General features: G+C 36.0%; 1 protein-coding gene across 1 annotated transcript; it reads right to left on the bottom strand.

The window, feature by feature from the left end:
• Positions 1–206: 206 nt before the first annotated feature.
• On the bottom strand, positions 207–2,333 carry LOC108672002. Its single transcript, XM_018159614.2, has 3 exons — positions 2,176–2,333; positions 1,632–1,858; positions 207–1,415 (listed from the first exon to the last, which is right to left on the bottom strand). The coding sequence occupies exons 1-3, from the start codon at positions 2,214–2,216 to the stop codon at positions 1,342–1,344; spliced, it is 342 nt and encodes a 113-aa protein (XP_018015103.2). The 5' UTR covers positions 2,217–2,333; the 3' UTR covers positions 207–1,341.
• Positions 2,334–17,845: the final 15,512 nt, after the last annotated feature.

Here is a 17,845-nt window from a genome sequence, read left to right as displayed (position 1 = left end):
CTATGTAACGCTGGAGCCACACATCGCGAGCCCAGTACTGACAATTACTGAATTCAAAGGATTGAAGTATCAAGTTCAAATTTGCCAAAATTCTGGTTGAATGAGAAATGATTCCAAGAACATCATCTAGTGGCTGTAACTTATATATACTTGATCAATTGAACTGTAACCCTTCATAATTTGTGCAGAAATTAAACGAGAAACTGTAATAAGCGTTCGTCGAGAGTGACCAAAACTCTACCACAAATAAGAATTTGTATCTATGATAGGTCAAATTTTATTCCCAAAATAGTGTAGAAAGGATGCCTGCTTCTGAACAAAATAAATTACCCATGGGTTACGAGAAAAAGTCTGTTTTCTAGACAAGTGAAATTCCTCCAGTACTGAAGGCGAGTCCTTTCCACGCTAATTACACGGAGAATTTAACGAAGTAACCTCTGACGGCTAACGAAGGTCACTTCACAAAAGCCCAACCAAACGCATCAGTGACCAATGTGCTTATAATTACAAAAAAAAAATAAAGTAAGAAACAACGTCAAAATCAGATATCGTTTTCACCATACACGCTTTCCCCTCCATCAGCGACCGATGTCTAAACATCATGAAAGTATCTCCGCCTTTATCAATAACCGATGACCTTAAACACTAACAACTAAACAAACATCGGGCCAGGTTACGCAGGATAACATCTCACAAGTTATGCCTGCGTTGGCCAACAAAACGCAAAGTCAAAAAAAAAAAAAAGGAATTCCACTTGAGCGAACAATGATAAGATTTTCATAAAGAAAGATTCGGCCTCAAAGTCGTGCCCGTGCCTGACCTGGCCCAAACCAAACACGACACAAAAAAGGAGAATTAAAAAATATTCAAGCATGAGTTGAATTATGAGAACACTTCTAAAGAAAAAAGAAGATTTGAATGAACGTGATTAAAGCCACGCTTTTCCGATCATCAACTAGAACGAATTTCTTCATCAAAATGAAGAACAAAAAATTTCCACTGAGAAATAAAGCTCTCTTGGTCTACAGTTATTCATCACGCCGGGCTTCACCGCAGCTTCATGCACACCGCCGAAGATAACTTGTTATTCCTGCGAACTCATCCCCACAGTTGGGGGAAGACCGATGAGGTAATGTGCAGACTAGACATCTCTCAACATCTCCTGGCAGCCGTAGTCCACTGCAAAGTCCTCCCTCAGCATCCCCCAGCCGTCCACTGCAACGTCCTCCCTCAACATCCCCCAGCAGTCCATTGCAAGGTCCTTCTTCAACATCCCCCAGTAGTTCACTGCAAGGTCCTCCCTCAACATCCACCAGCAGTCCACGGCCAGGTAGAACCCATCTACACGGTTACATTGTCGGGTCCTCGATGGCTTACTTTGACCATTCGTTGACAAGTTGGCTCTTTGCTCGTCACTGGGAAGAAAAATAAGGGATGCACAAAAAAATACAGACAAAATATGATATTGTTAAGATACAAGAAGTGGAATTCGATCACTAGCTTAATATTTCCAGGACGCAAGTCATGTTGAGTTGAAATTAAAAACTTGTGCTCACAAATTTTTATCTTATCATAGAAATTTTCTCGCATTGAAACTGTTTTGAGTCTGGCTTTGCTAGTTAATTACTTACGTTCTGGTTTCCATTGGATGATGGTGATGGTTGACAACTCGACACATTTTATTTTTTCACTATTTGCTGACTTCAAGAGGTTGGAATGCGGCTCGCAGTATATTGTCACCTTATGTGAAAACATGGGACTGTAATAGGATGGGCGCCACTTCCTCAAGATCTCAAACAGCCGGTCAGCGCCGTCTTGAGTGATATTGTCCCTCGGCAGCACCAGGTTTAGGCGAGAGCTGCAACGGGTACGACAAAGGATATTTTATCGCTCATCTACATTGCAAGACGTAAGGGTATAATTTTCTTCAAATTAACACATACAATGCTTTGAGTTCTAACACAATAATTTTTTTGTGTAAATCAGGTCATCTGTAATGCGTTCAATGATCTAAAGCACTTTTCATGCTTCATAAACTACCTACCAAATCATGTGTTGTTCCAAGCGGTAGATGAAACCCAAGTGCTTGCATGACCAGTATGCCTTGTCGAGATAGTAAATGTCCCGGTGGCAAAGTAAATGCTGTTAACGAGGACTTGTACCATGAATACTTACCACTTGTCACTAATCGTGCCGCACGACACAATTTCAAGCATCCAGTCCAAGTCATTGTCACAGAGGTCAGGGAAGTGCCAGCGACAGATCTTCTTGTTGATCTTTTCCAAGTAGCGCCCAGTGCTGCTCGGGACTTCCCTGAGGCAGCAAACGTCATCTGTTGGACAAATTGCATTTCAATAAACAAACGATACTAGATTTACACAAGAAACTATTACCGGGCAGCTTCGTGATTCTCAATACGTGCTGCTTGGTCAGTAGGTATTATTTATGCATTCAGTTGTCTCTAGCAACTCAGTTCAATGTTCTTTCATGGTATTCCGGAGTAGTTTCAGGGATGACATCCACGTAACCGGTTGCTACCTGCCCAGATGCCCATGCTGAGGAATCAAATTAATGAATACCTATAAAAATCTGGTAACGTTAATTCAAGTAATTGATACATTTTTTTAGCCCCGGTGAAATGACAGAATTAAAAATAATGCTTACCGATACTTCACAAGACAAGATTATGATGTAGGGCTACTATCAAGAGGAACAAAACATATAACAAGTTTGAACTAATAAAACTGACGGTATGAATTTATTGAAAAGGCATCTACTTCCTGGCAACATTTATTACACTTTTCCATATGAGTAATGAAGCTAAAAGGAAACTTTGTAATGATGTTTACAAAACCTTTCTAGAAAATTTAATGTTTCTTTTGATTTCTTATGCTGTTTTTATTATAATACGGAGGCATTATTAATGCAATTGGAAACAGTGGCACATTCTTGGTTATATACCGTATAGGGAAATAGTGATTGATGCGATTACTCAACATTTGTTCCTATGCAAGTACATTCGGACTGCACGCTTCAGTAGGCTACAATACAGAAAATTCATGTGCTGATGATATCGTGTGCTGCATTATAGCTGTATTTGCTAATGCTTTCTTCACTCAAAACACTCGACCTCTCTCATGTACGTGTATGTACATACCTCACACTCGTCCTCCCTCACCTACTGATGTACATACCTCCACACTCGTCCTCCCTCACGTACGTATGTACATACCTCCACACTCAGCGCCTCTTCACTCAAACAAACAATTGCTTCCCATCTAAGCTTCCGATTAACCCTTAAATAAATAAATAATTCACCCTTAAATAAATTAGCTCATAGAATGAATTTTTATAAGCAACTCCAAGCAATAATACAGTGTCAAATTTATCACATGACTATAACAAGACCTCTGCACCTATATTGAGACTATTACATGACTATTACAAGACCTCTGCACCTATTTTGAGACTACTTCATGACTATTACAAGACCTCTGCACCTATTTTGAGACTATTGCATGACTATTACATGACCTCTGCACCCATTTCATGACTATTACATGACCTCTACACCTATTTTGAGACGATTGCATTACTATTACAAAACCTCTGCACCGTTCTCGAGACTATTGCATGACTATTACAAGACCTCTGTACCGATTTCGAGTGAGAACAAGATCTCAGAAGCTCACTTATTATTAGTAGATTCACAATTCGCATTTGACAGTGTCAAGGAACATTAATGGGCGTCTCNTTTTCAATCAGTAAGGACTGTATTTTGTCATTTGAATTCACATCAGCATTCTGGAGCAGGTCATCCAAAACCTCTACTTTGTGTTTGTTATGAATGCCTCTTGTGCATGTAAAACAGATGAGTTTAATGCAGTTTACACACAGGTAATCCAGATGCCTGTAGTGTTGAGAGCAGAGATGCTCAGACTCTGGAGGTTGTTTCCGTTTACATGCCTTATTCTTCAAGGGAATCAACATGTAGTTAACCAACAATTCATTTGCAGGCTTGTCAATTTTCTTCCTGCATTTAGGGCAGCTCTTGGTTCCAGAAACTTCAGACAAGCTTGTAATGCAGGAGAAACAGAAAGTATGACCACAAGTAAGACAAAGTGGCATGTGCTCTTTCGAGTCAAAATCATCTTCGCAAACTTCACACACCGACATGGCAGTGGCCATTTTAAATAAAGGAGAGTATTAATTTTATTATTTGAATCAATAATATTCAATTAAACTACACCGTTTTGATAAATTTTTGATTTCCTCTATCAAACAAGTTGTTGCATTTGATGGTATGCCATGATAATCTGAAAATAAAAATGGCAATAAAATATATGAAAAATAATACCTATTAATGGGACCATTTCCTACAATTGCCTGTCAAAAAGAATATAAGAATAACCTACACCCTGGGTTTTTAAGAAAATGTTTTCAAAAATATAAGGACACCAACAGGGTGTCCATATTTTTTTGAATATTTTGACCTTCCAAGCTTGGACCATCTATCCATTAATGCAGGTTTGTAGTTACCAAATTTAATGTCTATCATAAAATTCAAGAACCTACAGATAAATGGGAGTAGTAAGGAAATGTTATAATAAAAAAATTGTTTCTATTTTCAACAGTGCCAATCATTTTTTTAAAAAATAAATTTCACTCATCATTCCTGACTTCTTCTTTATTTTTGAATAACTTCCTTCTCTTGATAAATATATTTAGACAATCATTCATTTCATCATTATGTTCATCCCATTTGATTTTACTGAAAGCGCTATTATATATTTCATGTGCTGTATCAATATTTTAACAAAAATACACTTGCTTGTAGTGAAAATGCTTATAAGGGAATGGAAGTGCAGCCCTGATAAGAGCAGTAGAACTTCTATTGCTCAGCTTTACATTGAAAAATATTCAAATTATGATATAGGTATCAGAGTTGCCGGAGGGAATTGGATAGTTTTTTCTCAAACAGCACATTTCCAACATTTAAATTTTCTTTACTAATTCATTAATTTCAGATGTCATTCTAGAATGAGTTATGATGCAAGAGTTATGGAATGAGTTATGATGCATGAGTTATTGAAGGAGTTATGATGCACGAGTTATTGAATGAGTTATAGTATAGTATCTTCGGCATTGAAGAATAGGCCTGGATGGGCCTGTTGCCGATTCTTGGACTTTTCTTGGCTAGACTTGCCTTTTGATCAAATCTTTTTCAACAGACGGTAGATTTAAAATCGCTTCTAGATTTCAGTTGTTCCGTAGGATACAAGGCATTTTAAAACTAAACATATGCTCCTGCATGGCCTTGTCTAGTCTGTACTTGAACGTGTTCATACTTGGAGCATCAACATCTTCAGGGAGGCTGTTCCACATGTCGGTGACTCAAAGCTAGAAGAAATGTTGTCACGTGGATAAGTTGCACCGCAGTTTTTTTAGTTTGTAGCTGTGGCCCCTGGTGTTGGTTCTTGTTTCAAATTCTAGTAATCCTTCTAGGACCTTGTACAAACCATGAGCATACTTGTATACTTCAATGAGGTCACCACACAGGTGACGATAACGGAGGCTGGGAAGCATCATAATCTTCAATCTTTCTTCGTAAGACTTGCTCTTTAAGCCTGAAATTATCCTTGTTGTACATCTTTGAACACTGCATCTGATCAGCCCAAGCAGTTTATTGGATTTATTAACTTGACTGCAGTTTTTTTAGTTTATGGCTGTGGCCTCTGGTCTTATTTCAAATTCTAGTAATCCTTCTGGGGCCTTGTACTACAAACCATGAGTATACGTACTTGTATACTTCAATGAGGTCACCACGCAGGCAACGATAACGGAGACTGGGAAGCTTCATAATCTTCAATCTTTCTTCATAAGACTTGCGCTTTAAGCCTGGAATTATCTTTGTTGCACGTCTTTGAACACAACTAAATTTTTGTTCTTTTCAAGTCTCCCAAAGTCAAAGTTATGATGCATGAGTTATTGAACGAGTTATGCTGCACAAGTTATTGAATGAGTTATGAAGCATGTTTTATTGAATGTTCATTAATGCATTAATGAGCTAGTGCACAAAACTTTTATTTGACAGAACAACTATTTTGTGTGTGACTGTGAAAGGAAATGTAGCCCCTCATGTAATGTGAATCGTTTGAAGGAGACAGATGAATTTAGTGAGTCATTTGAAGGAGACAGATGAATTTATGATGTGAATGAGAAGGGTGAGAATAATGACATTTGCTATAAGAAAACATGTGGGATGGTATGTGGTGATTATGGGTATGGGAAATGTTAAAATTGGCTGTGATCAATAATGCAGAATAATGTTTAGATTGTGTCAAGGCTTGGAGCATGGTAGATGGCAAGAGTAGTAGGTATTGTCTTAGTGAATATCTTGCAAATATAACAAAATAATATTCTTACTTAAGTTCCTGCTAATATTTTCTGAGTAAAATACCTAGGGGCTAACCTGGGACAAAATGCAATTTCCTGTGATTGATCAATATTTATAGGTGCATGCAAATATTGAATTAACCAGACTAAATGTATATTTATGACAAACAAGTAACATACAGGCACACTAAATATTAAAACTTAATTAACTTTAAATTGACTTAATTATTATATATTATACATAAATTTACTAATTAAATTAACTTAATAAATTAAATTTAACAAATTAACTTAATCAACATATTTTTCCCTCTAAAAATTGCTTATATTTGCTCATAGAATCTGTTCCCTTCTTTATTTTGACAACACTTGCATGCTTAAATTAAAGTCATCATCAGCCTATACCATTACAGATTTTATACACCATGGTATGAAAACTAAAATGACCTTATCTTGGGAAATCCAAATTTGAAGAAATTATTGAAGTAGTGAGAAGACAAGCAGACCTTAGAAACTCAAATTTCAACTCTAAATAACTCAGTTGTAATCCGTAATAAAAATTTACCTCAAAGATCATGCTTCATACCAAGAAAAGTTAGATTGAAACATTGCCACAGAAAAACCGGCTGAGGCATGAGGTAATCAGTTTGTGCCTGGTGTTCAGATAAAATTCACGTCATTAATGTTTCAAGATACAATTGCAACTGTTGGAAGCGTTTGATCAGAAAAGTGTATACATTGATTGCATCTATGAGCTTGGTAGAACAGCAAATTAGAGATTTGATGACAGCCAATAGGAGTTAAAATTCTAGTCAAAATTTCAAATTTGTGAGGTGGCTGTGGTCAAGAATTAGGAACAGGTCAATGTAGTGTAATCGAAGATGACATCATTGCTTTCTATCATGTATTTTATGACACAAAAATTAATTTTTAATGTTTGTAATATTGATTATTTATTAATCAAATGCATATTACACTGGCCAATTTTTTGCGCCCTTATGGTTTGCCTCTTTCATTCTATTGGCAAGCACAAGTCGACTATAATGTAACAAAAGATACTACCAACATTCCAGCATTGTCATTTATTTCAATGGAACCTCAATAAATTGCTTATTTGTTAGAAAAATCAACATTGATCAATAATTTAATTTCATGAATACAAGTCAGTGATAGCCTAACTATGGACCTAAAGCATTTCTGGGATTCCATAAAAATTAAAATTTCAGGCATTTGAGTCTTGCTGAGCTAGTCACCACTGACTGTGTTGTGTCATGAGAACAAAGTTGTCTCATAAGCTCATGAAGTTACCCATTAACAATTGGCTGTTACATGGTCCTCAGGGGAAAACTTAATTATTTGAATTCTTAAGTTGTTAATATTTCCAGATTAAGATCTTGATGACTACCAAGCCAAACTGCCCAAAAATATTGGTCTATTTGATTTGTATGGAATTTTTTCATATATATTAATATTATAAGGAAAGTTTATTCTTTCCTACCTAACCACCTTCTGGGTTGAAGCCTCTTGCAAACAACTCCTTGCCATTACCTTTTTTTTTGCATATTGAGCAAAATGCCACAATTACTTGAATGAAGTTTCTTCAATTAAGAGGAAAAACAAGCACCTACCTATATAAATAATATACATTTTATTGATTGTTTCTGTCACCAATGATGGCCATTAGTGCCAAAAATGTGAAGGCAATTTTATAAATAAGGTATTAAAACATTGTGAAAAATTGAAAAGATTATTCAATGAGGAGCAGGTTTAGGTAAATTTCACTGATAACAGGAATAAGTTAAACTTCAACATCTTGAATGTATGGAAGCACCTATGAAGTTGATATTTAGTGATGTCCTTTTGAGTCAGAGATATTATTACCTTTATGATTCCTCTTGCTTTATATTTTCAGGAGAATGTTTGACAAAGTGGTTTTGAAATAAGGGCAAACCTATGAGCCAAATATAAAAATTAGAAGACCCATGGAACACCTGAAACAAAACATTTTGATTAGTAAAATGTTGGCTTTTTCTAGTTTGACTTCCTCACCGAATACTAATCTAGTATCCAGTCTACATTTAATAGAAAGATTAATATTTTGAAAGTGAGTAGCCACAGTCTTGCACATTTGTTTTTGTTTAGGTACTCTAAGTCCTACTATAATTTGGTGCCTGAGCCTATGACTAACTACAAAGTACATTATATATATCACTTCCCAAATGCATGTAATTATTTACTATATTCAACCAATTATGCATTAACTGGTTCTTCAAACAGATCATTAAACCCAGAACTTATTGAAAAAAATGACTTAGGGGTTGAATTCAGGATTTTTTATATTAATCAAATGTAATTAACCTTTATCAACCTAGAAATGTATTCTGAAACTTCAATATGCCATGCACTCTCTGATGAGTGTCCCTGATAAAGTTTGTGTACAAGGTCACAGTGGAGCTGGACCTACAAAACAAAAATTAGCTTATCACACCTTTAATGTAAGCTCACGCTTACACTAAAATGAACTTTTTTAACGAGCAGTATAAATCGCATATAAAAAAAATAGGAAAATCGCAATAACAGTTTTGATAATTGCCAAACCTGAATGCCAACTATAAATGTTGAAATTTTCAGACACAAAATAATGGATGGTTATGAGCAAGTATTTAATGCAAATAAAAAATGGACTGAGCAAGTTTTGGATGATTTTAACTACAAATGGCCTGAAAGGAGCCACTAACATGCACAGAAAAAAAGTAATGATAAATAATTAAAAAATATAAGAGATTTCATCATTCATTAGGTTGTAAGCCCATCACCCAATTCTCAACATCTCAGAACATTCACAGCTTGTTGCGGTCTCAAACAAGAAACTCACTGTACCAATTTCAACTTTTGCTGAACTGGCTTGCCTACTTGCCAAATCTTACCACAAATTAGTGCCCAGAGCTGGGATTGAACTTTTTACCACCCAAGCTTAAATAGTTTGAACATTTCTTGTTGTTAACAGACCAATTTGCAATTAGAAACTTATAATAATAATTATTATTATATTACTTATATTATAATCATAATTTATTAACATTTTCAATTTGTACTTAAACTGAGTAGGATAAAAAATATGCTACATATTGTATCAAAACTACAATGCAATAAAAAATACATTTTATAACTTTGGTTGGTGCATCTCTACGAATAATATCATACATCTAATATTCATCCAGCAAGGTCATTTTTTAAGGTGACCTAAATTTGTAGTAATTGTCATTATTTATTCAACTACTTTAACCCCAAACCATTTCAATTCACAGTCGCACAATCAAAGTCACTAACAGTGGAATCTAGATGACAGGCACAGGATAGAATTCTTTGAATGTGGTTCATATAGCCATGGCTCATAGGTATTAATTAAGGATTGATCATGAGTAGTAACATGATTGGTTAAAAAATATTGGCTTATTTATAGCCTATAGGCAAGAAAAAATTCTAGTTTTGGATTTTAGTGCACATAAACCCATTTGCTATGTATATTATATACAGAGCTGGGCAGTGCTACTTGGAAATGTAGTGGCGCTACCGCTACCGCTACATGCTCTAAATGTAGCGGGCGCTACCGCTACCGCTACATGCTCTAAATGTAGCGGGCGCTACCGCTACCGCTACATGCTCTAAATGTAGCGGGCGCTACCGCTACCGCTACACCCACTAGATTGTAACGGGAGCTACCGCTACCACTACAGTAAAATGTAGCGTGCTACATTGGCAACTACAATGGCCAAAATTATTGGAAATCTCTAAATATTTATTGTTCTGCTATTGGGATTTACTCATTAATATTTAATGATAAAACATTTTTAAAACATATCAATGCAACTTTATTGCAATTAACCTAACCGAACTTGTATGGGTTACCCCAGGGTTAGATACGTACAGTAAATAAAAGTTACCGTTATTTTTATGTTTTACCTTCCCTACATGGATGTGAACTTTAATCTACCAATCTAAGAAATTATCCACATATACATATAAAAATCAGCATTTTTTTGTATATATATGTGAATTATTTTTGATATTGGTAGATTAAAGTAGACATCCATGTAGGGAAGGTGAAACATACAAATAACTGTGTAAAAATAACTGTGTAAAAATAACTGTGTAAAAATAACTAAGCAAACTGAAAGATGAAAAAAAACTATAAATAATTGGCAATGGGAAAGCTTGGGCTACAATATCAAGACTTTTTTGGCATATTCTTCTGTTTTCAATGAATTTTACTTTATTTGGCTCCCCTGAACAATTTAAGAATTCAAAAAAACGCCATCTTAAAAAAATCATAACTCCAAGTTTTCAAGCTACGGCAATGAGAGACATACCATTCAATTTGTAAAAACAATACCGTAAAATGGGGTAACTTAGACCAGCGGGGTAACTTAGACCACTTTTTGTTTTTTTAACAATAACCCCCAAAACTCAAAAACTATTTGACATAGAAAAATTTTGTCAATGGGCATTAAAGGCCTAATACTGAGGCTACATAACACAATAGAAAGATTTAAAAAGTTTGCATATCTAATAGGTTAAAAAATTTAAAATGTGACCAACATTTTTTTGACCAACTATTATTTAAACCAACTATTGTTTAAAGCCTGTCAGAGTACCCCATCCAATTTTTTCAATGTGACCAACTATTATTTAAAACCTGTCAGAGTACCCCTGTACTGCCCACCTCTGATTATATACCTTTTCAAAATTACATCCTAGACTCTAAGATTTTGTTTACACTTATGTATTTATGTCATCATTATTCAATGCAATGAGTGCAGCATTGTATTTTATTCAATTATGAATGTCCTCTATAGGTGTCCATATCAAAAAATAAAATTCAGCATTGAAAATTTATTGAAATGAACATGAATTCAACAACATGTGAAAAATATTCTATCCAAGAGAAAACACAAGTAGTCAACCATTAGCCAAGCCTCATTTAGCAGTTTCCAGAATATGTAGAATGTAGGAGTAGGAAATGGTCTACGTATAGTATTTTTAACATTTCAGTATTAATATAACCAACCATGACAGCTGTATTTTATCTATCACATGCATTTAATTGAACAAATAATATAACAAAAAAAAAAATTTAAATAAACAATTGCTCACAATATAAAATTTATGAAAAATAGCACCTGCAGGCTCATAAAACAAGTACAAAACATAATTTTATTTCATCACAATTCACAACATTATTTAGGTAGGTATGAATTTTACTGGTGACTGGTCTGCCAGAATTATATGGTTATACCGTTACTATAAATAAAATTGGGGACTGATCTGCAGCAGATATTTCCCAAAATTAAGAATCGTCAGGGTAAGTAAGATAGATTTGTTGTTTTTTGCTACATCAAGCTGATCAGGGTACAACAACTTTGCACATTGGAAGTTACAGCATACAGGTAGAACTGTGGAATTGTATAAATTAATGAAATTATCCCAATAATGGTTCACATACCTATTCAATGTCAATCAAACTGATTCACTTGGTCCAAGAATATCAGCCTCTAGTTTGTTCAAAACTTCAAATATTTAATATTACCCCACAGTCTCACTCAAGTCAATATGAGATGGTATAACCCACAACATCCTGTTAAGCAGAGTATAACTCATAAGCAAAAATTCCTAATTGTTTTCTAGCCTCAGCCCTCAGTCACACAGTCACACTAAACGAAACTCTGATTCACTGTAAAAATGCATTATTTGCTTTTTCCTGTTTTGATTTATATTTTTAGGAATCATAAATAATTCAAAAACACTAACGTCATAGCGACAAAGCCGGTGATGGTGTCATGGCCGCCAGGCCGCAACGACTTTCTGATTCTATTAATCTACTTGACTTTCTGATTCTATTAATCTACTTCATTCAGTGTATAGGCTAAATTACGACTAAAAATGCACTGCATACGAAATTATATTCTGCCTAACGATAACTCACAGGAGCAGTTTCAACCTTCAGTGATTTTTATTATGGAATAGGTACGAGTTAACATGGGAGTCGCCAGGTCTAGGAGGTTGACCTGTGCAGTGGGATCGCCATTAAGAATCCTGAGTAGGCTAGTCAAATAATGGTGATAGCTAGCCTACCACACAATTGACAAATGAAACGTGTACAAAAGTCGTAAAAGACACTAAAAAATTGTCCTGATCCCGCATTGCAACTTTTTACGCAGAATAAACTTAATTTTAACCGGATTTAAACAGGTAAGACAAAGAAATATGCTCATTGCTCACGCCACACGCGCATTTCCACACGTACTTGAAACAGCTACCGGGCACCGCCGCCGAACCGGCTACCCCGCGGCCCCGCCTATCCGATGAGCACGAGTCAAAACAGAAACTCCTTAAGTGAGTCTAGTCATAAGAAGATCCACTGTAGTTTTTTTTATATCAAATTTGTAACGGTTACACATCTAATTGGAATGTAAAACGTTACATACACAGATTTGAGAAAAGATATGAAAATATCATTCTATTGATTGTAATAATTGTCGATGTGAAGCTATGAGATAACTCCCGAAGAAACAACTGATTAGGTGGTGCTAGTGAATTCAACGGGATCAATCTATTAAAATATAAACATCTAGGTATTAAAGTGCTTCTGCTGCGATATTTTATCTCTGACCCATGACCAAGCCATGATTTGGTGAATGATGTAATACACCAATCAATGATGAAGATCGTGAAGGTTGAATAGTTTTCAGGATAAATGACAATAACTTAGATGATAATGGATCGATAAAAATGCAAATACAGACTTCGAATAAATAAATTATTTGATCAGTTGTTACTTTTCGCTTTTTAAATATAATTCAATGTATTACGATGATACGTTACCTCAAGTAATCTGCGTTAATTGCGGACCAAACGACTGGTCCTTTAATGTCACAGATTGGCCGTCGCATTACGGAATTGTCCGGCGAACGTAGAGAGACTCTATGGTTGGAGCAAAGGTTGGGTTTGGCTGTGCAGAGAGGCAATGCAGCTAGCATTCTAACAGCGGTCAGAGAAAAGTTCGACGTGGGCCCGCTCCTCGCTCGCGTCACAGCTCAGTGACCCTCGGAGTCGGTGTAGGCCACCATCGGAGGCGTTAAGGTCGGGGCCCTGATCATTGACATGAAACCATTCCCTGTTTTTAATTAATAACATTAATTCCCTTTTTGTTGGAATGGTGAGTGTGGGAGGCCTTTAAAAAAGGACCAAATTGTGATCTCAACTTGTAGTCTACACATGCATGTCTACCCCCAATTTCATAAAACCACTAAGAAGTATCAAATCATAGTTACCTATTTCCCGAATATAAAAACCTAGATTACATAATACTTTGAATGACATGTAATCGTTCCACAAATTTAATGTGATATGAGAATTTATGATTCTACCAATCATTAATGAATATTTATAATATTACTCTGCGTATCTATCACAATTTTTGACCTAATAGTGGCATACTTATAGGGGTCTGGTCGGTAGTGTTGGCGTAATTACACTACGAGTTGACAGAATTAAATAAAATATTCACAATAAAACGGACACAATCAGTTTATTTCTTCTAATGTATCCTGATGGTTTCTCTGTTCGAGTTAACTAACGGTTATAACTGTGTTTCTTTACCCTGGAAGTGAAAACTTAGAAGATTCAATATCAGGAAGGTCAAGTTAAATTTTTTATGTCGAGTAAGGTTGAGATAATTATGTTATCAATTAAGTTTTGACCATCTTAGAAATACAGTGGATGCCATAATTGACGCTCAAACAATATTAGTTATAGTTAGTGAAACAAAGTTACTGAATAATTCACGAAACTACCATTTGATGCCTTATTCGTGATTTATATTTCATTTCAAATAAAATAATTTAACTAAGAACAGAACTCACGACATTATATTTTATTGGTGGTTTTTCAAAACGTATTGAGAATGGCCACTCGTAGTAAATCTACAATGCATCATCAATGAATAGGAATATTTAAATCATTGATGAAACATCAGTAAACTTCGCCTGCAGTCACGTAACTTCTCGATTTATTGGTGTTTTACTATCGTGTGATGGCTGAAGAGGCCACACATCAGTACGCCACTAATAATCCACCTGGCCCACCTAATAATCATAGGTGCTCTACTCTTAATTTTTATTTGGGTGGATCACGGCATACCTCATCAGAAGAACTGGAGCTCGAAGTTGGCGAAGAAGAGGTTCTTTCCTTGCAAGAATCTTCCGTTTGGCCACACGTCTATTCGTTGCACTCGCAGCTTTCTTTTGTACTGCTCGAGCTGCTGGTTATTTCAGCGCCGAATAAATCGTTTTAGGTCGTCATCGTCACTAGAGATTCTTCACAGCAGGCAGTTCCAAGCTTCCAATTGTTCTGTGCGCCTCCAAAGTTTCGAAGAACTTGCGCTTTTGGTTTTTGGCTTTTCATGCTTCGGATTTGATTTCCAATTTGCAGAATTTCGCAGCAAAATTTTCAAACTGAGCTGGAAGTCCAGCTTTATACTCCTGAGTATTGTGGATACCGACACTATATCTGTCACATTTGGAATATCATTGAAATTTCTCAATTAATCACGTTGAAAAACGTGCGTTTGCGAATGCAAAATGCATAATTTTGCAAGAAATTGAACTTTAATAATTCGGTCATTCGTTTTGCCGTGCAGTGTTTTTTTTTCAGCTGATCAATTGCTAATTTTCTTATTCAATTGTTGGTCTAAAATCGTTGCCCGAGTTCAGTATTCCCGCGCTGTCGGACGGCAGTTAGATACGCTTCTCTTAAACGGGGAAAAAATAATACAAAACACAACAAGGCCTACAGCGGTAAGATTACATGTCTTCGCAATGGCAGAGATAAAATACTGGCAGAGATAATTGGACATTAAATAATGAAATTCTGCATGTATATAGCTAAATTTGGTCGTAAAATGTCAACATAAAGCAGCAACTGGCACCATGCACTTGATCATGTAGTACGCATATCGAGCAGGGATGTACAGTATACACACAAATAAAAACACATTTACACACACATGTACACACGTACACATTGGTCACCTGGCCCACCTAATAATCATAGGTGCTCCACTCTTAATTTTTATTTGGGTGGATCACGGCATACCTCATCAGAAGAACTGGAGCTCGAAGTTGGCGAAGAAGAGGTTCTTTCTTTGCAAGCTCACCCCAGCTCACCCATACTGCAATTTGTGGACGCCGTAATGGACGGCGACTGATTCAGCTCACCGTCCATTAACGGCACCGAGAAATGAACTGAGCTTAACGGAGCTCGAACCCGCGCCCAGCTCACCCATCTCGCTGTCGCGCGCCACATGCGCATACAGTGGATACGGCCGCTAACCACTGCGCTACAGTGATTATAATGGCTAAATTATCTGGATATGGATTTGAATTTGGAGCGTGGTGACACTGAAAAAGATCCTCAGACGTCAGGCCTTTGTACGGGCTAGCTGTCACGCGTCACACATTCATTTTAAACTTAATTTTTGGCATATGGAGGGGGGAAATGAGGAGACAGGAGCAGGATTCAAGATATTGGGACAAGATTTAGAGTGCAGAGATGGTTTGTGTAAGTATTAGTTGCAAGTAATAGGTTGATGAAATGGAAGAAACAGGGGATGGTAGAGGAGAGGGAGAATACTTTCAATTTAAATATGTTGTTTTGTTGGTTATTGCTAGGTGCCATTTATTGCACAGTAGTGTTGTTATAGTACTGCTGTGTTTTTCCTCGTGTCCTTCGATATTTTTCATTTTATTTTCGATTTTTTTCACACTTCTACCACTTGAGTGTACGGATTGACTTTGCAAGGTCAATCATGGGCCGTACATGTCATGTTCACGACATTGCTTTGTACTGGATGTGGGAATTCAGTACGGTTACTGATGCAAATAACCACGGGAATGAGGTATAAATTATTATTTACAACTTTACTGAACTATTATTTAAATTTCTGATTGAAGGAACCGAAGTCATAATGTCAAGAGAATGTGTAATCGAAAATTTGGGTACATTCAAAAGAATGTGCTAATTACCTTTCAGGCAAGGTATATCCAATCAAACTACAGATGAACGATTACATTGTTGCGCAAAGTGATTTATTATCATAATTTAAAATATGGAGTAAGTTTAATCGGATATAAAGACGGTCAGTGTTAAACTAAAACTAGTTCACTTATTTTTTGTCGATGTTAATAGTTAATTTTAATTTCACTCGGTGACTACATTTTGAAAGAAAGTCTTGGTAATTATAATGTCGTGAATTGTATTGTATTTAAGCAAGGAATTCATATACCATTTCAAGGAGAAGCGCACCATTTAACGCATATAATTGAACAATATTTTATAAAAACCTCTCAAGATTTAAAAATGTTTCTAATAAACTTTCAATGAAGAAGACGAAATGTGATGCACGCGTGACATCAATAATTAATTAAAATAATCACGCAGACGATCGTGCGACCCACGAGTTGTCCAACACCAACTTAAACGATAACTTCTTGGTATCTAAGATGAAGCCACCACAGAGGAGCTCATGTTTCGTTACTACAAGAAGCTACCCAAGAGAATCATACCATTTAGTTCGATATCTACGATGCGCTAGTGTCATAACAAAAGCAATATGTGGGTCGCACTAACCACTTGAATTTCCTATTTACAAATATTTCGAAGTGTTAGACGTACCACATATCGGGCTCGGAAGACTATAGCGATTGATTATTCGCCTCAATGGTGAGAACGCCTCGCCTGCCACTGCTTGCCTTGGAATTTTATGAAATAATAATTTTGGTTGGAGACTGACATGAAGAGTAGTGTAATGACATGGTTTCCCTGAGAGTATGAAAGTAAACATATATCTCAGTACTCACTGCAGTGAGCGACAGAGAGCGCATTTTCTCGTCCGTCCGTGACGTGAAGTCACGGACGGAAGTCACGGACGGACGGACATGACGAGCACAATAGCGCCTTTTTTCCATAATTAAGAAAATGCGCTAAAAATCTTTCACTCTGAGCGTAGAAAATCGTAACGGTGTTGTAGCTTCGTAACCTACTAATTTTTTCTTCACTGTCAATGCGAAAAATTTATCGCTGTTCAATAATTGATCACATCACATCGCAAGCTACGACTGAAATTCACAGTATGAAAACGAATCTCCATTTTATCACTTCGGATGAGGGATATGATCCTCATTTTGAATTACCGTCATTCAATATTATGAAAATTTTTACTATCATTTATCTGATTAAGTTTGTTCAAGTTGTTCTGAAGTTACTTTTATTTTCGTCATTTGCTATCGATATAGTTACGTACGTTAAGCAGCTCGTCAATTTAAAATTCATTTTTTTCTTGCTTTGAAGATAACTTTAATTTTCTTGCTGTTTTTGCTGCAGCAAAATTATT

Source organism: Hyalella azteca, unplaced genomic scaffold (assembly GCF_000764305.2).
Source record: "Hyalella azteca isolate HAZT.00-mixed unplaced genomic scaffold, Hazt_2.0.2 contig17993, whole genome shotgun sequence".
In the NCBI taxonomy this organism is placed as follows: Eukaryota; Metazoa; Arthropoda; class Malacostraca; order Amphipoda; family Hyalellidae; genus Hyalella; species Hyalella azteca.
This window is presented reverse-complemented; position numbering and strand designations above follow the sequence as displayed.